General features: G+C 40.0%; 1 protein-coding gene across 1 annotated transcript in view; it reads right to left on the reverse strand.

Moving 5' to 3' along the window:
• The window catches only part of LOC127411726 (protein FAM83B-like), a 50716-nt gene that overhangs the window by 16020 nt on the left and 8889 nt on the right, over window positions 1–25807 (reverse strand). The window contains exon 2 of the mRNA XM_051647436.1: window positions 24614–25107. Within this exon, the coding sequence (XP_051503396.1) occupies window positions 24614–25072 (459 nt within the window). The 5' untranslated portion in view covers window positions 25073–25107. The remainder of the gene's footprint in view (window positions 1–24613; window positions 25108–25807) is intronic.

Genomic DNA, 25807 nt, shown 5'->3' on the forward strand with positions numbered 1-25807 from the left:
TCCACACATGGGGGCTTCCATGTTAGAATCACATGACCAGCCGAATACTGAATACTACTCGCTTAATCTCAGTAACCGTCCTGTTATTGAACACTTTCACTCATTGATTAAAGTAATCATGACTGACTGTAAATACTAAATTTAATTGATTTTAAATGATGCTGCATCCAAGCCTAGGTGTCAGTGTAAGTCCAAGATGACACAAAGACCAAAGTTACTGAGTGCACCTTTAAAATAGAATTAAATGGATGTGTAGTTTCCAATGTGCAGGTTTATCCAATCAGATTTTAGAACTGGAACAATCAATTTGACTGTAAAATACAGGCTGAACATAAAAAAGGCCCATTTGAACCATGTGCTTATATAGCTCACTCTTACACTTTTAATCTGGTTTACTTACACATTTACCATCAGTACAATCTATGTGCTTTGTGTTTTATCTTTAATGTATGACTCAAACAACGACATTCCTATTCAAAGTGTCTCCTCTCCTCTCTTCCTGTACTTTAAAAGGCCATTTCAGCCTTTCTAATGCACTTCTTTATGTGTCATTGTAAGAGACTGAAAGAGCATCATTAACATTGGGCACAATCCAAAATAATGATATATTTTTAAAGGTTTTAAAATTCCTTTGTTCTGAAAATATGCCTTAAAAACTAATGCATGATGGGCATCTGCACAATTGTCAAAATAATGGCAATTACAGTGATTTCAAAAGCTTGCGTGGGCATTTACATTTCACACACCTGTTGCCACTATATTATGCAAAAACATATTGACTCACTAACCAAAGACGTTATAGACTCATTTAGCAAAGAAGAACTCCTTGGGACTTCACACAATAAATTGCAGATGTGCTGTTGACATATCCCAGTGTTTCCGCTATATGCATTCAGCAGCGGCGCACAAGGTTCGTTTAATATTCTTGATGCAACATAACACTTTCAAGCCTCCGTCAGCTGTGCACTTTTTATACTGCAAAAGAGACCCCACCAAATGAAGGATTGCAGGGGATCAGAACATCTCAATGACCAATCAGTTAGCTCTTTCCTCATGAATATTAATGAGCCTTCCCCTGTCATCATAACCGCATGTTTTGGAGTGCATTTTGCTGGCTTCAGAAGCGGGATGAAACAGCGCTACATGGATCAATTATCAACATGGCATAATTGATAAAGCAACGTGAGCGCAGAACAGGTGCTTTAACTCACAGACCATGCTAGATGCTAATCAAATCAATTATCAGTACAGCAGTATGGAAAGAGAGATGAAACTAGTTTAAAACAAACAGACCCCACATTCTAAATGGCACTGACAAAGAAAAGAGAAGAAAACATAAACTAGAAGGCTTTTAATTTCTCAGATCACAACATCTACAAAAATGTACCATGGATTTACTGTAGTTACACTAACTGTATTAACTATGGTATCTGTGGCATAAAAAATAAATAAATAAATAAATAAATAAATAAATAAATGTATTTAGACTGCTGTTTTTCATATAAAAATGTCATAGTTCTTTATATAGAAACCATGGTAGTGAGGAGCCATGCGTGGTTTTACCAATGGTTACCATGGACTTATTACAAATATAATTGTTAAAACTATGAATATTATAGAAGAACCTTGGTATATTTTCATAATGATAATGGACAAAGATGTCAGTTTTCAATCTGTATAAAATCTGTTCTCTTGTAATGCTCTCTGATTGTAGGAAAATGTCAGTTGTTTTGTTTGCCTTCAGAAATTCCAGAGATGACTGTAGTCTAATCAGCAGGAGCCTGATTAAATTCATTTGTTAAGAAGACCCAACTTAGTCACACTATCAGAATTTTTTTTTTCCACAGATACAGCTACTGTTGTTAATGTCATAATTTACATCTGCATCCCAACCTCAAAATCAGTTCTTTACTGTCAAATGTGCATCAATGCCCAAAATATACAATATTATTGGTAATTGCATGGGTGCAACCAAAGCAGGTGCTGGTGCCACATTTTCAACCTTTGAGGGCACAAATAAACCCTTATGTGGCCCAGGCTAAAATTGAGTTTGACACCCCTGTTTTAAGCTATTCCTCCGTGGACACTCATTTATATATATATATATATATATATATATAAAAAACTCAGCAAAAAAAGAAACGTCCCTTTTTCAGGACACTGTATTTTAAAGATAATTTTGTAAAAATCCAAATAACTTTACAGCTCTTTATTGTAAAGGGTTTAAACAATGTTTTCCCAGCTTGTTTAATGAACCATAAACAATTAATGAACATGCACCTGTAGAATGGTCGTTAAGACACTAACAGCTTACAGACGGTAAGCAAATAAGGTCACAGTTATAAAAACTTCGGAAACTAAAGAGACCTTTCTACTGACTCTGAAAAACACCAACAGAAAGATGCCCAGGGTCCCTGCTCATCTGCGTGAACGTGCCTCAGGCATGCTGCATGGAGGCATGAGGATTGCAGATGTGACCAGAGCAATAAATTGCAATGTCTGTACTGTTAGACACCTAAGACAGCACTACAGGGAGATAGGAAGGACAGCTGATCATCCTCGCAGTGGCAGACCACGTGTAACAACACCTGCACAGGATAGGTACATCCAAATATCACACCTGCAGGACAGGTACAGGATGGCAACAACAATTGCCCGAGTTACACCAGGAATGCACAGTCTCTCCATCAGAGCTCAGACTGTCTACAATAGGCTGAGAGAGGCTGGACTGAGGGCTTGCAGGCCTGTTGTAAGGCAGGTCCTTACCAGACATCACCGGCAACAATGCACATGGGCACAAACCCACCATCGCTGGACCAGACAGGACTGGCAAAAAGTGCTCTTCACTGACAAGTCGTGGTTTTGTCTCACCAGGGGTGATGGTCGGACTAGCGTTTATCGTCGAAGGAATGAGCGTTACATCGAGGCCTGTACTCTGGAGCGGGATCGATTTGGAGTGGAGGGTCCGTCATGGTCTGGGGCAGTGTGTCACAGCATCATCGGACTGAGCTTGTTGTCATTGCAGACAATCTTAACGCTGTGCATTACAGGGAAGACATCCTCCTCCCTCATGTGGTGCCCTTCCTGCAGGCTCATCCTGACATGACCCTCCAGCATGACAATGCCACCAGCCATACTGCTCGTTCTGTTATATGGTATATGGTATAAACCCGTGTCCACATGCGTGGATGTTATATATTGGCTTCACTATACACAGCGCATAATTTAAATGAATAAAAACTGACTGTATAATGTTCACAAGACTCTAGACTGTCATTTAAAGGGTTCAATTCTGCTGCATCGAGTAACATGACACAACAACATGCTGCTGATTTCCTTGAAGCGCTGCTACAGACGTAGCGCCAACATAAGTGCCTCTGGTAAGAAAATCTCTTTAAGGTTTTTCATTGAAGCCTGTTAGGTTGTAAAGAGGATAGTTTCTAGTTTCGTTTGATATGCTGCTTTAAAAAATCTGTTCATTTCAAACATGATGTCCACATATGAGGATTTTGGTACATTATTCCCTCAAAAGTAGAAAAAAACATGTTAGTTATTTTGAATAACTTTCAACATTAACACATCTGTGGGTCATTTTGCTTCATTTTAATATACATTTTGTTATATTTTATTTTGTTATTATCACTGTGCAATACGATTCTATTCATAACATTAGAAAATGCATTCCTATATATTTACTGTTCATTTTCACATTGAGAATAAATGGGTTCATCCATAAACTGAAAAATGTTGCTTTACGAGGCTTTATATGGAGTTAGGATGACAATAAGGTGCACTTCAAACTGTTCTGAGACCAGTGATGACAGACAGCACACTGGAGGTTAAGTCATTCACTAAACAGGGAGAAAGGGAGCATCCTATAGCTTCCTATGCAGCTAAGTGCATCCACTCCTAAAATCCGATCAAAAGTTCAGTTTCAGGCTGCAGATGATGTTTGGACCACTTAACATGTTTGTCAAACATGGGACAATGGTAATCAGTACATAGATTCAGAGTTTTATTATGCATCATTTTATTTTAACATGGTTGGCAATGAATAAGAATTATTTATTCAGCTTTACAGAAAATCAGCTGTAATGTCTGTAACCTCTCAAAAACATGAATAACCAACACTCCTGGAAACATAATAAACACTCTGATGAAAAAATCTGACTCTCTATAGCTTAGTGTTATTTAAAATTTCACAATGTAGTCCTGCTCTCCTCATTTGTGGATATTATTTTTAGGAAAAGTGCTTGCTCTAGAAGTTTTTTTTTATTTTATTTATTTTATTTTATTTTTTTTTTGCTTGTTTATTAGGTGCTACTAGTTACAAATCAAAAAAGGAAATGGAAAATGCACACAGCAGTCATGCTTGGGTCTCAGGAGGATATATATTGCTTACATTGCCCAGCCCTAATTTTATTCAATAAAGAACAGTGTTGATAAAAAAGTGTAATTAGAAATGTATTATTTTACCCACATATGTCTGTGCGCTATGTATTTATTATGTTTATTAGAGTATCACAGTGTTATCTTAACAACATGGTAATGTCAGACTCTATTGAAATGAACTTTGAGCCGAGCCTTCTGTGTGGAGCGTTATTTGTGCTGTGCCAATAAAGTGTTCAAAATCAGTCACCTATGAGGTTTATAGTTAGGATTCTGCCTTCAGATCAGACATTAGAGATAAGAGCTAATGTCTTAATTCTATTGTGAATTCCATTATCTAATGATAATTCAAATAATATGATCACTTCTTATTTTGCTGTTAATGGTCAAGACCTAATGATAGCTCAAATCTGCATTGATGAGACTCCATGTTGGCTAAATGTTTTGCAACATCACAGTCATGCTGGTCTATCAGTTTACAGTGTTCAATAGAAGTGCTGTCTCATTAGCATTATTACAGCCATTGATTTAATCATCTCCCATCATTAAAGTCAAATTAAAATTGCATTGCTCAGAATGAAACCAGTGCATTCTCACTTCTTACTAATGAGGATTCATTCCACACCCCAGCAGCAGGGCTTTCTTTGCACGACAAAATGTTTTCTCATGGGCACACCCAAATATTCTGCCACTCCTGTCTGATCAACTGGAAAGGGAGTGATCATTTGAGTGGTGCACATTTCACAACATCTTTCTTTGTTTACCCTCTGTTTGTTCGGTACATTTAAGCTGTCGCTGTTGCCGTGGAGAGACGTAATTTCAGACATGTCTGATGCCTTGAGGAGAGGGTGATGTATGTGCTTATCACATCTTTAGCAAGGGTTCAAGACGTCAGGACTGTGGGCTGTTTTAAAAAGCCTAGATTTAAAGGAAATCAATGTGGAGCCTCCAGTGAGATTATGAGGGATTTACATGGTGGCCAGGCAGGGCAGTGGAAATAGCTGCCACTTTTAGTCTGCACATCTGACACTGCATAGGTTGAGTGGTGACATACAGTGACGTTGGCCTCATCAGTGGTCTGTGAAGCCCATTAAAAATGGTATACAGAATCGGCAAATGATATTCCAAAGCTAGTTAATCTCACCAAACCTGTCATGAACATGTCCAAATCATATCTCACCTCTAAATCAAATCAAAGTTATATTTTGCTTAAAGAAATGGATACCTATTTTTGTATTGTGACATTATTTTCATAACAATTACACCCCCCTTTGCATTAACCTAATGGAGATAAATCTCATTATCATTACTGTAATGCAATAAAAAAACAAAAAAAAAAACAAACAAACAAACAAATAATTTGTATACTAACTCAATTGTAAAGCAGCCCTATTAAACTGGCAGCCTGCAGGCTCAATCCGGAAATGTGTGACATTTTCAATGGCCCATGTGAGGTATCAACTGTCAATAGTTTTACAGAATAATCAGTTTTAAAACCTACTTGCAACTGTGTTTTGTATCCAATAGCACACTTGTCATCTAAACCGATGTCATGTGAAAATCTGTGACAGAAGGTCAACTTTTTTGTCTACTAAAATCGGTCTATGCTTTCCGAATTTCTGAACTGCCCCCAGTGGCCGAAGCTGAAACTACAGTCGTGCGCATATGCACCTTCACGTGACGCACTGCGCAAGATATGACCAAACATTGTGTAACATTACGTGATGTAAAAGGCACAATGGATTACACTTTCGGAACCATTTCAGCAGAAATGTAATTAATATACTTTTAACCCAAACCTACTGCAGTGTTAATCTTGTTCAACGAAATCACTGACGAAAACGTTCGTTGATGAAGTTTTTTTTTTTTTTTTATTTCGTCAGCGATAATGAAGACGATGAAAATATGATGAGATAAAAATTATACTGCAGGATATAAACAATACAAGACAAGAAAAGGAGAAGAAACATCTATAGAATCTATACACAGAAGAATATATTAGATACAGTACATCTGGAAAGTATTCACAGCGCTTCACTTTTTCCACATTTTGTTATGTTACAGCCTTATTCCAGTATGGATGGATCTAGGAAGAGTCCTGGTGGTTCCAAACATCTTCCATTTATGGATAATAGAGGCCACTGTGGTCATTGGGACTTTCAATGCTGCAGAAATTTTTCTGTACCCTTCCCCAGATCTGTGCCTCAATACAATCCTGTCTCGGAGGTCTACAGACAATTCCTTGGACTTCATGGCTTGGTTTGTGCTCTGACATGCACTGTTAACTGTGGGACCTTATATAGACAGGTGTGGGCCTTCCCAAATCATGTCCAATCAACTGAATTTACCACAGGTGGACTCCAAGTTATAGAAACATCTCAGGGATGATCAGTGGAAACAGGATGCACCTGAGCTCAATTTTGAGTGTCATGGCAAAGGCTGTGAATACTTATGTACATGTGATTATTTTGTTTTTTATTTTTAATAAATTTGCAAAGATTTCAAACAAACTTCTTTCACGTTGTCATTATGGGGTATTGTTTGTAGAATTTTGAGGAAAATAATGAATTTAATCCATTTTGGAATAAGGCTGTAACAACAAAATGTGGAAAAAGTGAAGCGCTGTGAATATTTTCCGGATGCACTGTATAGATTCATCTAAGCCATTAATAATTGGGGAGTTGAACACCAGCAAAATGAAACTCTTCAAAATAGGGTAAATACCTCATTCAAACGCATCCTATTTCTACATGATTTTAATCACTATAGTAGTCTATATCCACAACATATATGTAATATAACAACTTACATCTGCACAGTGAAGCGAATGAACAGGTGAACTTAAACTAAATTAAGCACTAGTCAAAACATGCGTAAACTGCGTTGCATAACTTGCGTTGTGAATACACTGTTTCCGTAAGAAACACGCTACATTCAATGTAATATCCTTTCACGTAAAATTAATACATCTCTAAAGCATGAAGAAAGCATGAAGTACAGTAGGCTAACTTCTAAAAAAGTAGCTGATACTTCAGTTTATTCGTTATTATTTTAGGAGCAGTTGGCTATGTATAGTTATATGTTTGATACATTTTTTAATTAGAAAATGTTTGTACATTTTTTCCCTAAATGTTTAAATATTTGATTAAAATTTGGTCTGTTACAGTTTGACACAGTTTTTTGTCCATTTTACACACCGTCGTCAACTAAAAGATTTTATTTTCGTTGACTAAAATTATGTCATTTTTGTCAGACTAAAACTGACTAAAACAAAAAACTGTGTAAAATAAAAAATTAACAATGACCTACTGTAAACTTCACCCTTACTCTAATCTAACAGAACAGCATTCTTTCACTTAATCTCGCAAGCCGGAGATCAAAAGGGATGTGATGTCAAAGGTACAGCCAGTGCTGGGTGTAATCCAGTTAGAAAGTATCTGATAAGTCTTGTTATCAGAATACAGTTACTGACTTTCAATTAATTTAATTACTTTTAAGTACATTATAGGGTTATGCTTATTTCTAATATATTGTTTATGTAGAATACATGAATTATGGCCCTGTAACGAGTCATTAGCCGCGTTTCCACTATCAGGCCAAATAAGAGCGTGCTAGTGCGTGGCAGGGTCAGTTGCATTTCCACTTTCACATTCAGGTCTTCATCATGCCGCCTCGGGGACAACGGCCAATGGCCTTTGGCCTGCCAATTACCCTTGGGCCCTTATAGCCCTGGCTCGCACAAGTCCGAGAAAAGCGACTACTGTGAACAAAAAATGTGAGATGCTGAGTGAATGACTTATGTGTAACAATGAACAAGAAAGAAATAGAGACATTATTTTTAATTTGTTGAGCGGAAAAGTGTTTTAGAAAGTAACTTAAAAGTAAAGTAATTAGTAATGTGATTACTTTTTCAATTGAAGGTGCTATATGTAATATTTTTACTGTACTAAATCATAAAATGATCATAACATGTCATTAGAGAATTAGGAAACATGCCAAGTTGAAATACTGGCTTCTCCGATAACAATGCTACAGCCAGTATATTCTACTTTGAAGTTTTCATTCCGGGCCGGAATTTCTGTTTATGTTTTGGCCTGTGTGATCCCGCCACTGCCCACTCACCAACCCGACACTGCCGGGTTGCCAGATTTGAACAGGTTTGCAGGCAAACAACACTGCGTGCTGCAGCCATGGAAGCCAGCAAACGAACTGGATCAGAGATAACAGATTCCACCTGACCTAAAAAGCCGCGCCATCCATCTAAAAACGTCTTGGTTACTGATGTAACCTCTGCTCCCGGATGGAGGGAATGAGATGTTGTGTTGACTAGGGGTTCAATCTTGAGAGCCCCAATCACCTTTGCTTAAAATCAAAAAGGCCAATGAGAATTGGTGAGTGGTATTTGCATGCCACTCTCCACCCTGGACATACAGGTATAAAAGGAGATGGCGTGCACCACTCATTCAGATTTATGCTGAGGAGCCGATAGAGAGTCCCGGCCATGTCAGCGGCCGGTTCAGCACCACGGCAAGAGGGAACAGAGGTTACATCAGTAACAAAGACATTCCCTGTCTGTCACTCACATGACGTTGTGTCGATGTAGTGGCACTAGGGGTTCCTATAGGAAATGCCGCAGGCGCTGAACCAAGCTGCTGCATGCCTCACAGCGAGCGCTCAACAACGTAGTGACTTTCCAGAGGTAAGGCGTCTCCCTAGTCCCGTTAAGGGGGGGAGGAGGCACTTACCAAAGGAGGCTAACACTTTCTAGAATAGTGCTGGGAAGTGCTCTTCCCTCTCCAGGAGGGAGGGCACTACGGAGACCATATCCTGCCGGAGGGAGGTTAACATGTGGAGAATACCTCACATGGACTTACCAACGAGGAAGTTCACATATGGAATGAAACCACCGGAGGACCATATCCACAGAGAGGGTACGCAGCCACAGTGGCCGAGGCAGAGAAAGCTCTGGCGAGGGGAAACACAGGGTTTACCTAAGGGGAAACCGAACAGTGGAAACTCATCATACAGGATTACGAATGGGGAATCACCATGCATGGAGCACTGAGCCCGAGCATACGGGCTCACCTGAAAAGGGGCATACCACAAGTACCAGGCCTGGTGCTGTTACTCCTCTGCCGAGTTCGTCACCAAACAGTGCTTAAGAAATAGAGAGGCGTCCGGGGTTCACCGGATATGGGGAACTGTTGTGGACAAAAAGGTGCACATAATTACCTTTGAAAATGGGAAGGGCGCATTGCAAGTGGTACACCCAAACGGCAGCCTGGTCTACTTACTGTTACCGCGTAACACTCGGGTCGAAACCAGGTCTATGCGTAGGTTATAAAACCTTGAAAAGGTATTGGGTGTAACCCAACCTGCAGCTCTGCATATGTCTGTTAGAGAGGCCCCCCTTGCCAGTGCCCAGGAGGATGCAACACCTCTAGTGGAGTGAACCCGGACTCCCAAGGGGCACGGCAAGTCCTGAGATTGGTATGCGAGAGAAATGGCATCCACAATCCAATGGGCTAGCCTTTGCTTGGAGACAGGTTTCCCCTTCTGCTGTCCTCCAAAACAGATAAAGAGCATCTAAAGCTCTGCATGCGGTCCAGATAGATTTGCAGGGTGTGAACTGGACACAGCAACAACAAGGCCGGGTCTTCCTTCTCTGAAGGGAGCACTTGCAGTTTCACCACCTGGTCCCGAAAAGGAGTGGTGGGAACTTTGGGCACGTAACCGGGCCGGGGTCTCAAGATCATGTGAGAGTGTGCCGGCCCGAACTCCAGGCATTCAGTGGTAACAGAGAGCGCCTTCAGGTACCCTACTCTCTTGATGGAAGTGAGCGCCACCACGAGGGCCATCTTCAGAGACAAAGTGCTGAGCTCAGCCTGCTCCAAGGGCTCAAAGGGGGCTCTCTGTAGGGCAGGTAGGACCACAGAGAGATCCCAGGAGGGAATCAGGTGCAGTCTAGGAGGATTCAACCTCCTCGCACCCTTGAGGAACCTGTTAATCAGGTTGCGCTGTCGTGAGGGTCTCCCGTCCAGTGTATCATGGTAAGCTGCTATGGCAGCCACGTACACTTTCAGGGTAGAGGGAGACAGCTGTCTCTCCAGCCCTTCCTGAAGGAAAGACAGCACAGACCCGACGGCGCATCTCTGTGGGTCTTCCCCACAGGAAGAACACCAGTTCGTGAAGAGACGCCACTTCAAGGCATAGAGATGCCTCGTAGAGGGGACCCTGGCCTGAGTGATTGTGTTTACCACCGCTGGTGGAAGACCTGCTAGGTCTTCCGCGTCCCGTCCAGGAGCCAGATGTGGAGATTCCAGAGGTCCGGCCGCGGGTGCTAGAGCGTGCCCTGCCCCTGAGTGAGAAGGCCCTGCCTCAGGGGAATGCGCCAGGGAGGTGCTACTGCCAGGAGCATCAAATCTGAGAACCAAGTCCGGTTGGGCCAGTACGGTGCAATGAAAAGGACTTGCTGCTCGTCATCCCTGACTTTGCACAGAGTCTGTGCAATGAGGCTCACAGGAGGAAACGCATACTTGCATAGCCCCCGAGGCCAGCTGTGCACCTAGGCATCCATGCCGAGGGGGGCCTCAGACAGGGAGTACCAAAGGGGGCAGTGAGAGGACCCTTGGGAGGTGAACAGGTCTACCTGCACCTCCCCGAATCTCTCCCAAATCAGCTGGACAGTGTGGGGGTGGAGTCTCCACTCCCCGCAGAGCGTTGCCTGCCATGAGATCGCATCCACTACACAGTTGAGGACACCCGGAAGGTGAGTGGCTCGCAGAGACTTCAACGTCTGCTGACTCCAAAGGAGGCGGTGGTGGGTGAGTTGCGACATGCGACGTGAGCGTAGGCCACCATGGCGGTTTATGTATGCTATGGTCGCTGTGTTGTCGGTCCGGACCAACACATGCTTGCCCTGAATCAACGGTCGCAGCCTCCTCAGGGCCAGCAATACTGCCAGCAACTCTAAGCAGTTGATGTGCCATTGGAGTCGGGGCCCCATCCAGACACTGTCTGCCCTTTGCACATGGCGCCAGAGCCCGAGTTCGAGGCATCTGTCATAACCACAACGCCCCTTGAGACCTGCTCTAGGGGAACACCTGCCCATAGAAATGCCAGGTCCGACCAAGGGCTGAAAGTCTGAAGGCACTGTGGCGTGATGGTCACATGCCAGGTGCCGTAATGCCATGCCCACCTCGGGACTCGAGTCTGTAGCCAGTGCTGAAGCGGTCTCATATGCATCAACCCGAGGGGGCGAACCGCCGCCGAGGATGCCATATGCCCCAGGAGCCTCTGAAGTTGTTTCACTGGGACCGCTACCTTCTGTCTGAAGGTCTTCAGGCAGGTCAGCACTGACTGAGCACGTTTGGTTGTAAAACGTGCCTTGAGAGTGACCGAGTCCAACTCCATACCGAGAAAAGAGATGCTCTGCACAGGGGAGAGCATGCTCTTCTTCCAGTTGACCTGAAGCCCGAGTCGGTCGAGGTGCTGAAGCACAAGGTCCCTGTGTGCACACAATAAATGTTGCGAGTAAGCTAGGATTAGCCAGTCATCGAGATAACTGAGAATGCATATGCCTTTCTCCATCAGCGGGGCCAGGGCAGCCTCTGCGACCTTGGTAAAGACACGAGGAGGCAGGGACAAACCGAAGGGGAGAACCTTGTACTGGTATGCTCGTCCCTCGAAAGCAAACTGGAAGGGAGCCTTGGTCAGTCGCACCAGGTGGCTGCACCCTGCGGGCATAAATGCACCGCTACGGCGCGCTCTACCTGGGGGAGCTCGACATATCCCTTAGTGGATGAGCCTGTGAAGCGTGTATGGGCAGAAAAAGGTGGCTTCCACGACTTCGTTAGCTCCTCATGCACTTCCGGGAAGAAAGGCACTGGGGCGGGGCACGGCCGTGAGTCGCGCTCCGAGCCCAGAAACCAATCATCCAGCCACGAACGCTCAGGGCAGGGTGGAGGTTTTCACTTCAGCCCGATTTTCACTTCGCAAGCACAGCTGCCATCTCAGCGTCCGCCTCATTCTGTGCTCTACCGCCCGTGGGCAGGAGCCCAGAAGATTCGTCTGCATCCGATAGCAGAAGCCCACCCTCCAAAGCTGCGGTGGCTCCCTGCTTCATGAAAAAGGAAGCGAGCAACGTTCTCGTGGGCATGTTCTCGCAATGAGAACACGACCCTTCCACGAAAGCCGCCTCGGTGTGCTGGCGCCCCAAGCACTTGAGACAGATTTCATGGGTATCTGGAGGGGAGAGATAACGGCCACGTCCAGCAGCGCAAGGACATCTTAAAAAAGATGCCAAGCGTTTGCGCGAGCTGTTTTAGATGAAAATATACTCTTATGAATATACTGTTTTAGCACCCGCAGACTCAGCTGCTGAAGCACCCAGGGGAAGCACAACACTCGACTGTGCGAGGGTGACCACTAATATGCACCGTAAGAATCCAGCAGCGTAACACAACATGCATTCGGCTCCGAAGAAAAAATCTGAATGAGTGGTGCACGCCATCTCCTTTTATACCCCTATGTCCGGTGCGGAGAGTGGCATGCAAATTCCACTTGCCAATTCTCATTGGCTTTTTCTATTTTAAGCAAAGGTGATTGGGACTCTCAAGATCGAACCCCTAGTGTCACTACATCGACACAATGTCGAGTGAGTGACAGACAGGGAACCACCATGACCAGAGGCGTAGTAAAACAAGGATAAATATTGGAGATGCCTTTGGAAGATGGTTAAACCCAGAAATTCTTTAAAACGGAGGCTGAATTGGCTAATTTGCTTGTCAAAATTCTGGCAACCCGCATGAGCTTCGAGTCTGGGGTGGGGCAGACAACTCTCCAATATTTTGAATTTGTACCACAGTACCATTTCAAACGCTTGTTGTCAATCTTACATATAGCACCTTTAAGTAATTAGTAAAGTATTCTGATAACAATTTTAAATAAATAATTTGTAATTTGTAGTGGATTATTATTTTTAAGCAATTTACCCAACATTGGGTACAACACAGGCTATATTTGATGCATGAGCAATTAGGCACATTGGGTACAAATTTACTCACACAAAGCTGGTGGAATAACAAATTTAGGTGTGATTGTGTTGTGCCATTAGTCTGAATTACTTTTTCTGGCATGGACCAATTTTGAAAAAAAAAGAACATTTTGGATAATTATTTAAATGTTGTGTCATGTTTTTGCCTCAAGTTTAACTGTATGTCTGAATTTCCTGCTTGGTGGAAAGTTTCTCATGAAAAAATTTATAAATAAAAACTATAAGCAATGATGCAGTTAAGAAATATTAGAGATAATATACTGTAGAACTGTTAACTGAAGATAGTAGCTTTTCATTGACCAAATAGTCTGGCACGGCCCGCATGCCCCAAATACCATTAAGTTCCAGTCAGCCCACTTGTTGGCAAAGATGAACAGCCCTAATGTTCTAACGTACATCCATAAGGTCAGTACTTCCTGTGCTTACTTTAAATTATGCTGATTTACATAGTAAAACAAATGTGCTATGTCATTTTTACCCAGAAATTCAGAGATTCACTAAAAAACAATTACATAGCAGTGCTGTGCCTTAAGAGAAGACTATCTTAAAGGTTATAGTTTGCAAGAAAACATTTTATATAATTCTTCAGTGTCAAGCATGTCAAATGTCAGCTAGAAAAGTCCCTTTGGAAAGCTAAAAAAAACCCAACACAACTAAAAAACAGATTTTATTTCAGTCTCGGAGTACTCTAAGGCACTGGATAATGTTTTCACATACTTTGCCAAAATAATTTATTTAGAAAGACAGATCTTTAGGGGAAAATTTGGAGACCCCACTCTTTTGTCAAGGTAGAAGTTGTCTGCTAGGCTGAACCCTGGTGAGCAGCTCACCTAATTTTATATGATAGGTGGTGTTAACTTAGATCAAAGTCATACTTTGTATCTCAGAATTTAAAAGATCTTCACTCACATAGCCTTGATCCATTACTGTTTTGGCCTCAGGGAAAAAACTGCAAGTTACAATACAACTCACTCTGAAAGCTAGCTTGGAAATACTCTCCGAAAATAGAGGCAAAAATACTGGTTGTACTTCTATTTGAGAGAAACAACTCATGCATAGTATATATATCCACATGAATAGAATTCTTCAGTAAAAAGATCTTAACCATGAACCAAACCAACCAGCTCTGAGATTGATCACAACATACACATTTTGATTAGAATCAAAAAAGTATTTGAAGGTGTGAGATGCATCGTTGAGATGTCCTAACCATCCGGAAGCCAGCTGGTCCTCAGCCACTCCTCCGCCCCCTGATGGACTACAGCCACTCCTCCCCTGGTGGACAGCAGCAAGTCCTCCGACCCCTGGCAGACGTTAACGGTTCCTCCGCTTCATGGCGGACAGCAGCGGCGAGGACTCCATGACAACGCATCTCTTCTCCTTCCCAGGTTTCGGCACCAGTGTAGCGGGATTCACAAGATGGGCAAGGAGGAGGCGGGAACCCGCAGAACAGTCAACATAACTTTAATGATATAAATCAACTTAAACAAACAGCGCCCCCCCCATGTACTACTTGAAGCCCCATGTGGCTCCTGCCCTGTACCAAAAAACTTTGCACAGCCCTGCTCTATACCCCCTCTATTGTGCGGGACACAATAGTTTTTTCTTATCATAGTTTTTTTTTTTTTTTTTTGCATTCTTTGCATTGTTTTTAGCTTAATGTTTTACGTGCAACAATAACTCTCTCTGTCGCCATTAAGGGCAATTTAGACCTTACACATAAACTGATTTTACTGTAATTGTTTCATACATTACAATTTAAAATGGTGATTACTGTACTGAAAATAACTTTTTCATATTTTCATATTTGTAATCATGTTTCCCTAATATCTTTTGGAATCAGATACATGTAGTGTTTATCATAGCGATAATTGATGTATTTTAAAAGTTGGCAGTCAAAAATAAAATTGTTGGAGGATACCTATATTTTTCATTCTTTCTGACAAACAACAATAAAAAAGAATGTGAATTACAGGTTGTATGCTAAATTTTTCAATTGCAGCATACAGTGTTCATTATAAGGGGGCATTTATCTTTCACAACCCAATACTCACTACTCATGAGTACTTTTAAATGAGCTACTCTTTTACTCTTACTTGAGTAGTTTTTAGGACAGGTACTTTTACTCTACTCACACACTTTTTCAGAACTCTTTCCACCCCTGGAAGCATGACTGTCAAGTTGGAGCTTTCGTAAAATTCTGTGTTTACTTGTAATTTTGAGTTCTATGAATGCTTTTTAGCATTTGGAATCTCGTAATTACGAGATTTTCACGCAGCTCTTTTTCCATACAACAGAAGTTCATACTGACTATCTTCTAAAATCATGCATAGCTTTGTGTGAGGAACAGGCAGAAATGTTGGTAGTTATTCACTGAACATCTTCCCCTCCACCGTAGCTCTTAAATCTCATTCTCCATCCTGCATTTGCAAACTAGCACACTGTGTTCGGTTATGAGACGGACATAAATGCATTGCAGTTTGGCATCATTAGCCAGGTTTACATTCAAATTGCAAATCTCATTTGTGCGTAAAAAATATAATTATACAATGTACAGAATTAATATTTGCACTAGGTGTAAATAGAAAATGCCCACACAGCGTGGGTATTTGCACTCCAAGGCCTCGATTTACTAAAGCTTTGCGTGTATAAAAACATGTGCACACTTGATAGCACACTAACAAAAGGTCCGAGCTGATCTACTAATGTAGTCTTTTAAAGATTGCATCTTTCAGATGTGCAAAATAGCATGTCTTGGCAATTTTTGCGTTTCCCCAAAATGAATATGTAATTTAGAGGCAGGCCTCCAAATGTGCATAACAAAGGGCGGTTTAGATGCAAATGAATCAAATTGCACCCACAAAGTGATTTATCAAGCCTGAAAGTCATTTCAGAATCGGAAACTTAATATTAATATGAATGAAAGGTAGGTATTAATCTGATTTGCACTGTGTATCATGCTGTCATTGTGACAAAAAGGCGACTTTGAGAATAGATAATACACAGAACACCCTTTAGTGACACATTAATGTGAAATTGAATTAATACTCACTTCCTCATTTATTCTTGTGAGTTTTTATATTCCTCCACAAGCGTGTGTGAGCACAGAGCTGCAACAGCTGGCTGATCAGATCACAGACACGGAACAACAATACCCGGACTCACTTATTATTATTCTCGCCGATTTCAACAAAGCCAGCCTCACCCATGAACTGCCAAAATACAGACAGCACATTACATGCCACACCAGAGACAGAAATATACTGGATCACTTCTACACAACATTAAAGGATGCATATCGCTGTGCCTAGAGCAGCTTTGGGACTCTCTGATCACTGTCTGGTTCATCTTCTTCTGACCTGCAGGCAGAAACTAAAATCAGCTAAACCTGTTGTAAGGACTGTAAAGAGATGGACCAATGAAGCAGGGCTGGAACTACAAGCCTTCTTTGACTGCACTGATTGGAGTGTTTTTGAAGCTGCAGACATCAATCTGGATAAGCTCACAGATACTGTGACATCATATATCAGTTTCTGTGAGGATATGTGCATTCCTACTAGGACTTATTTAACATTCCACAATGACAAACCATGGTTTACAGCAAAACTCAGGCAGCTTCATCAGGCCAAAGAGGATGCTTACAGAAGTGGGGATAAAACTTGTATAATCGGGCCAGAAATACAATGACAAAAGAGATTAGAGTGGCTAAAAGAAGCTACTCTTAGAAGCTGAAAAACAAGTTTTCAGGTAACAACCCTGCATCAGTGTGGAGAGGCCTGAAAGGCATTACTAACTACAGGACACAACCCTCCAACTCTGTAGGGAATAAACAACTGGCTGAGACCTGAATGTGCTTTACTGTAGATTTGAAAAGCACAGTCTCACACCCCACACCCACTCTGACCTTCACCTCACACAAACATCAACACCTCCTGCAACCCCCCTCCTGCTACTCAACCTGCACTTAAGATCTCTGAAGAGGATGTGTGCCTGGTCTTCCAGAAACAAAAGACAAGGAAAGCACAGGGCCCAGATGGTGTTTCACTCACTTGTCTAAAATCCTGTGCTGACCAGCAGGTCCTCATCTTCACACAGATCTTCAACAGATCACTGGAGCAGTGTGAAGTTCCCTGGTACTTTAAATGCTCCACCATCATCCCTATTCCAAAGCAACCCAAAATCACAGGACTTAATGACTACAGACCTGTCGCTCTGATGTCTGTGGTCATGAAGTCATTTGAGAGACTGGTGTTGGCCCACCTGAAGGACATCACTGGACCCTTTCTGGATCCCCTTCAATTTGCTTATCAAGCAAAGATGTCTGTAGATGATGCAGTCAACATGGGATTGCATCATATCCTGCAATATCTGCACAGACCAGGGACATATGCAAGGTTCCCTTTTTGTGGACTTCAACACCAACATCCCAGCTATTCTCCAGACTAAATTAAACCAACACTCTTTTCCCACCTCAATCTGTCAGTGGATCACTAGCTTTCTGACAGATAGGTAGCAATTAGTGAGACTGGGGAAATTCACTTCCAGCACCTGTACAATCAGCACTGGTTCCCCAAAGGGATGTGTGCTCTCCCCACTACTCTTCTCCCTGTATACCAACAACTGCACTGCGAAGCACCCCACTGTCAAGCTCCTGAAGTTTGCAGACAACACTATTGTCATCGTCATCCAGGATGAGTCTGCATACAGAAGAGAGGTTGAACAGCTGGCTGTCTGGTGCAGTAAAAACAACCTGGAGCTGAACATGCTCAAAACAGTGGAGATGATAGTGAACTTTCGGAGGAACACCCCAACATTGACCCCCCTCACCATTCTGAACAGCACTGTGGCAGCAGTGGAGTCAATCAGATTCCTGGGCTCTACAATCTCACAGGACCTGAAGTGGGAGACCCACATTGACTCCATTGTGAAAAAGGCCCAGCAGAGGTTGTACTTCCTTCGCCAGCTGAGGAAGTTCAACCTGCCACAGGCACTGCTGATACAGTTCTACTCAGCAGTCATTGAGTCTGTCCTCTGCACTTCAGTAACTGTCTGGTTTGATTCAGCTATGAATATCAGAAGACTACAAAGGACAGTTCGGACTGCTGAGCAGTTTATTGTTGCCTCCTGCCCTCCCTTCAAGAACTGTACACTTCCACTTGCCTTCTGGCCGGTGCTACAGAGCACTGAGCACCAGAACCGTCAAGCAGAAGAACAGTTTTTTTCTTCAGGCTATCTATCTCATGAACAGTTAAAACTGCCCAATTGAGCAATAATTATATGCATAATAATATATAATAATTATATCTGTATATAACAGATTTGTATTTGTACATATATATATATATATATATATATATATATATATATATATATATTATTTTGTCTTATTGTGTATTTCAATATATACTTATATTTTCTATTCACTTTTTATTTATTTTTTATTATCTCTGTCTTGTAGTTGTTTTGTTGTATTGTTTGTGCCCTGGAAGCTTCTGTCACCAAGACAAATTTCTTGTATGAGTAAGCATACTTGGCAATAAAGCTCATTCTGATTCTGATGAAAAAACTGTTTTATTCTATTATTTTCAAATGTGATATCATAACAGATAACATTATAAACCTACTAACAATTTAAGCCCAAATTATGTAGTAATTTAATGTTTTAAACATTGTTTTTAACTGCCGAAATATTGCTAAATATTTTAAGTAGCGGTTCTTTCATGCTGGCAGGCCGATATGCACCTGTATGCCGAACAGGTTTCATCTTGATTCCGTGAAATGAACAGGGAGCGCAAGTTCTGTACCATGCAGCTTCCCGTGTCTCTCTCGTGTGAGGCTAACTTTGCCATGGTAAAGATAATAGTGGTTTGAAATTCAGATTTCATTTAAGTATACATCAGTGGTGCGATGGCTTAACATGTCCATAATATTGTACTTTCTTTGTGAATTATGAACATTTCAAGTGAAGAGTGTCATGTGCATTCTCATCAACTACTCTTTCACTTGTTAAATAGCAGGGATTTTATGATGATTTTATGATAATAAACATATAAATGCCATATCGAATAAAAATAAAATGGTATTTAGCGAGAGCTGTACAGTAATGGCATTTGGTGCAAGTATCACATGCAAAAGCCTGCTTTTGGAGGGTGTGTGAAACAAATTTTCACATGTAGTTATTTGCACAATTTTTCTTAGTAAATCACCCGCAAAACACCAATGACATGCACATGCAATTTCAAAGATTGCACTAGCAAATTAGCACCAGTTATTTGAGATCTTAGTAAATCGGGGCCCAACAGTCTGGTGGAAACAGAGAAATTGAAGACAAACTTTGCCACTAATGTAGCTGCAGTGGCATGGGATGCAACGACGGAGTGGATGTGTTTTTCCGTCCCACTTTTTCCCATCCTGTTTCCTGTCTCCACTCTTAATATTTCCTTTATTACTGCTTATAATTATAAATACTAATGAATATAAAGGTTGATTTCCTTGCAGTGATTTGGTCACGGTGAAGATCAGAGTGTTGAGAGAAACATTTGATCGGGTAAAATTAACCATAGTTTTTTTCTACAGCAATATGGTATTAATAGTAACCATGTTTAATTTTGTGGTTACTATGGTTTTACTACAAAATACCATTGTGATACTATGGTTAAGCTAGGCTAGTAAAACCATGGGTAATTTTTGAAAGGGAAGGTTAGAGTTAGGTTTAGGGTGTCTGTGGGACTCACAATAATTATGTAAGCGATGTGAGCAAATTGTGTATTCCAGGGTATCTGCAGGTATCAGCACATCCAATTTAATACTTTTTAAAACCATTTTCAAGACCTTTTCAATATTTATCATATTTCAGACCTGCACGTCACTTCAATCACTATCGAGTTTAATGCATATACTTACCCACCACTAGATGAAACATGGTCACATATTAAAATGACACATAACTAGAGAGTAAAGGGCTGGTTTGGTGCTGTATGCCTACTGTGTGTATTTTTATGCTGACATCTAAAGAAGTTCATTAGTTCATTATTTATTCTTATATTCATACTATGCCCAAGGTACCTCGAAATTTTTTTTTTTTTTTTTAAACCTATTAATAATATTATCATTGTGGGTCCCAGTTGAGTTTATAATTATAATATAAAATTGAATTATTATAATTTTGAGGATAAGATTTGGTTTAAATAAAAGTAATATATGTCTGTAGTAGTATTTACTTCACCTTCACTTGGAGCTTTTATTTTGGCAGACCTGGAGCCATTATTTTGGTGGAAAATGTAGTGTTTATTTAATTGTTTACATTGTTCCTCATTTTAAATCTGGTTAAACACTGTCATCTCCTTTTCTGTTATACTGTGTCTCATTTTTAGATTTGTATAATAACTTGGCTTTGACTCTGGCCTTCAAGACAGCTGATGGAACAGCACCCTCTTACTTCAACTCACTCCTCCAGGTCCATGTCCACTCTCGCCCCCTGTGATCTAAGAATGAACAATGCCTGGTGTTTCCATTGCAATAAGGCACAAAGTCGCACTCCAGATCATTCATATTCTCTGTTCCTTAGTGGTGGAATATCCAACAGATATCAGATATACCGTATATTCTCCAGATATCACAAATATAGTTGCCTTTTGTTCTAAATTGCATATATACTGTGTTTAATATGTATAGTTTTACCATTAAAAAAATAGCAGATTTTAAAATAATTTTTTGGTAAAAAAAAAAATTTAAAAAAAACATAAAAAAAAAAAAAAAACTTATGGTTAATTGAACCATATTGTGGGATATTCTATAACAATCTGTGTTGTAAAATATTTTATTTTTACACTGTAATTAATGTTTGTATTCAATTCAAAATTATTTAATTCAAAGTGGGACTTTTATTTTGAAAAATTGTCACAGGTATCTCATCTCATTATCTACACTAGGGATGGGTGATACCACTTATTTTCTTTTTGATCCGACACCATGTACTTTTAGGCCAATATCGCCGATATTGATACCAATACCAATATCTCTATTAAACTGAATTTTTACTAATTCTTTAGATAAAATTAATAACTTAAATTATTACTGAATTGTTTTTTAAAATATATTTATAAGCCTAAACAGAAAATTATTAGGCTGCTTTGTTTACCCTTTAAAAATTAGTAAGTATAAGCCACATATAAAACCTCAAAATTAACCATAGATATTATTATATTTTTACTATTACTAAAACCAAGTTACCATATGGATACTACAGTAATGATGTAGTAAAACCATGGTCAATTGTATCAAAACCTTGCTTTCTGCCAAAAAGAGAGAGAGAGAAAAAAAACATGGTTACTACAGTCATGGTTAGTACAATATTACTACAGTAAATCCATGGTAAGTTTTCATAAGGGTATCATTTATTAACGAGGATTAAAGATCATTATCAATGTTTTAACAACTCTGATTTTAAATAAACCTGTAAAAATGGTCAAACAAGCCCATTATAATACGTCACGTCTAGGTTTGTCATTACTTAGTGTGAATAACTCCAGATGCTGTTTTTATGTCATTACCTCAGGAAAGCACTGCTCCCTATTTGAACGAGCGCTGTGACTGAAAGGGTGAACACTGTCTGTGACTGCTAGTGTATTTTAGCATTTCTGGAGTGTCAAGATGAGCAGAAGAAAAAATAGTATCAGAAGTATCGGAAGTATGGATACTTTAGTATCAATCCGCCCATCCCTAATCTACACAATGCAGAGTGAAAGCACAGGTCAGCAACAGTTACAGCTACATATGCACAAATTGTGATATGCACCATCATTTGAGTCAGATGTAGTTTTTTGGAGAAACACAATTTTAATTTAAGCTTTCAAATGATATCACTTTATCTTGAAATTCAAACAGTAAATGTTGTATTTATACTCTTTAATGGTGCGTATGACAGACTACGGTAGCTGGCCATTCAAGCAGAGCAGGGCACTACACTCTCGCTCTCCAACTTATAGCACAAAATAAACATGAATGGACATCTATAAGGATATGTTGAATGATACGCTACAACTTACTGAAATGTGTCTTCTCTCATGAAATCGCCCAGTCTGTTAATGTTGAAATGTCAATGGAGAAAATGAATGTGGAAAATCTTGAGCCCAGGTTTCTATGTACACTGAACGCATAAACAAACACCAAGTGAAAACGGCACGCCAACTCTATTCTCTGATATCTGCGAGGCGTGGAAGGTGTTTATTCATAAGGTTTTTATTCAACCTTACGACCCAAGGAGGGAAATGTTCAAACAAAAAAACTTAATATCTCGGGAAATGTAATTTAAGACTTTTTAATACTTTTGGCCTTAATTTTCACCAAATTGATTTATTACCTGTTAATATTTTTTAATGACCCGCGGATACCCTGTATTTTATAGTTGGAGTACTCGAGTTCGGACTCGAGTCAGAGACCAATTGTAATGGACTTGGACTTGACTCGGACTCTAGCCTTTTGGACTGCGCGTGAAAGAGATCGCCATTCGGAAGACATGCTCTGCCACTCTCATATAGAAATTTCAATAACGTAAGTACACTTTAAAAAGTACGTTACCAAACACAAACTGCAAATTATTAAATAGAACATATGTTTTATCAGACTCACGCTTACTACGCAAAGTAATTTCTAACTGAAAATGTTGACCGTATCGAGACAAAATAAAATATACTACGTATCAGGGACATTTAAACTAATATGACGGATGAAAAAGACCATGATGGAAATTGTACAACTCAGTCCATCACATATTTGTAGCGCAACATCTATGTGTTAGCTGTTAAGATGGCACTTGCGTTTCAATGGCAAAAAAAGTCAGAAAATACAATGAAGAACACAAGTGAGGAGAGAAGTCTCTATTCACCTATTAGCCATATTAAATCTAATGTGAAAAGAACAAAACGTCAGCCCAAGGTGAGTTTGATCTTGACTTTAGGGAACTAGGCTACACCTGGACAACGCAGGAGGACTGAAAAGTGTGAAGTGTAGAACTGTAGTATATAAATATTTTTTAATGGAATCTGATCTTTTCTGTTTTTATATTATGTTGTTGTATTTTATGGGTTTTAATATTACCATTTATTAAATGTATTAAACATATTAAATGTATTTAATTAATTACAATAAATGTATTTCACCCTTAATTTTAAATAAAAACGAAACTAAATTGAATGGACAAATTGAAAATGAAGTAGAAATTTCAAATACAAATTTTGAAATAATAATAACTCTGGTTTTAATGACTAGCGCAGCTTTTCACTTTCTTTGGTGTATGTTTGAGTGGAGGGGAAAAGCAACAAATAACTGAAATGTCAACAGAATGCAATAAGAAGTGTGTTGAAGGAAAGTTTTGTCTTCATACACCTAAAGCATATGCTTTCATTCTGAAACCACTTTGAAATTTGTTCAGCAGGATACTCATCATTTGTTTTTGCATTTATATTGACAATTATGTTTTCTTAGTTGTGAAGGTTAAAATAAGCTTAAAATATTGATATCGAGTTTACAGTTACAATTTTAATTCAAATTCTTGAACAGATTCATTCGGACTCGGACTCGGCCTGTTATGGACTCAGTCTCGAGTCCAGCTTGGTCCCTTTTGGATTCGGACTCTACTTTGACTTGACTAAGGTGGACTCGAACCCAACATTACTGTATTCACATGGATCGCTGAGGCAAATTCATGTGGTTTTTTTGATGAGCCACTATATTAATATATATATATATATATATATATATATATATATATATATATATATATATATATACATACATACATATATATATATATACACAGTATGTATATATATATATATATATATATATATATATATTTTTTTTTTTTTTTTTTTTTTTTTAATTTTTAAAAACTTTTTTCAGACTTTTGGCAGAGAACAAGATTATCAACATAGTGACCAGGAAAAAAGCTACATTTGTTTAAAAATTCAACATGAAGGTAAGTAAATAATGGCATAATTTGGGTGAACTGTTCCTTTGAACAATGCCTGTTGATATGTGCCTTTTAAAGACAAGGTTGCACCTGCTAGTTATGCAGCTATGTGTTTCTAAACTCTCATACACATGATCTACAGAAAGGCTGGTTTCAAAGAGGTGTTTATTTTCACCCTTCTGTTTTATCAACATTACCTGCCTGGCATCCTGCATGTTTTTCCGGATCACTTCCTTGATGGTGGGGCTATTTTGCCGTGGTGGATGGAAGAGCAGTTCTATGCTGGTCTGGAGTCTGCTGTGCGAGGGTTCTGGCCAGCCTAAGTCCAGGTTTGGAGGGTCTGTGTCAGAGTTAGTAGGCCAGTATGTACCCGTGGAGGAGGTGTCATCCTGAGGACAGTCCACTTCCTCAGAGTGGTTGCTGGTGAGTGGCTGTACAGCACTCTCTGTAATGTGGTGGATTTCTTCCTCTGATAGGAATCCCCATATGCCCTCCTTTTTGATGAAATTCTGATAAGAATCTTCTCCCCCACTTACAAGACAGTCGATGGCTAACCGATATGCCTCCTTGTAATGTGGTTGTACATAATTCTCCACCTTGAATTCTTCCCTGGAAGAAGATCGCAAGGACAAGTCTGATTCCATTGTGATGTCCATCCCTATTCAGCAAAACACTGTACAGCCTCAGCCACCTAAATAACAACACACAGTGTTTAGAGGGGTAGTTTATGCAGTTCTGAAATTATTTAGTCACCCTCATTTCATTCCAAACATATTTGACTTTTATTCTTATGCAGAAAAGAAAAGGAGAAATGTTAATGAATATCCTGGTCCGTCTTGTCAAAACAATGGCAGTTCATAGTGACTGATCAATTTCAAGTATCATAAAAGTAGTCTGTGTGACTTGTGTGGCACATTCGAAGTCTCTTGAAGGTGCTAAAACTAACCCAAATTTTCACTGAATTAAGACTTAAGGAATTAAGAAATTCTGGGTTGTTTCTCGCTAAAACCTTTCGTATGTCCTCAGAAGACTTGGAATATGACGCACAAGCTGCATGGACTACTTTTATGGTACTTTTGTGTCCTTTGTAAGCTTTAAAGTATGTCACTTTCACCTGTCATTATATTGAGAAGACCAACAAGGTTATTCATTAGAATTCATCTTTTTGTGTTTTGTATAAGTAAAAAAGACATGAAGGTTTGGAACAACATTAGGGTGAGTTAATGATGACAGAATTGTAATATTTGGGTGAACTACTCCTTTAACAAGGACAGTTATGTAACTAATATTACATTTTAGCTTTCAAAAAAAGCTAAAAGTGGAGCCCAATGCAGTCTTCCGCTGTTGTAGCCCATCTGCCTCAAGGTTCGACGTGCATTCTGAGATGTTAT

Source organism: Myxocyprinus asiaticus, chromosome 21 (genome assembly GCF_019703515.2).
Source record: "Myxocyprinus asiaticus isolate MX2 ecotype Aquarium Trade chromosome 21, UBuf_Myxa_2, whole genome shotgun sequence".
In the NCBI taxonomy this organism is placed as follows: Eukaryota; Metazoa; Chordata; class Actinopteri; order Cypriniformes; family Catostomidae; genus Myxocyprinus; species Myxocyprinus asiaticus.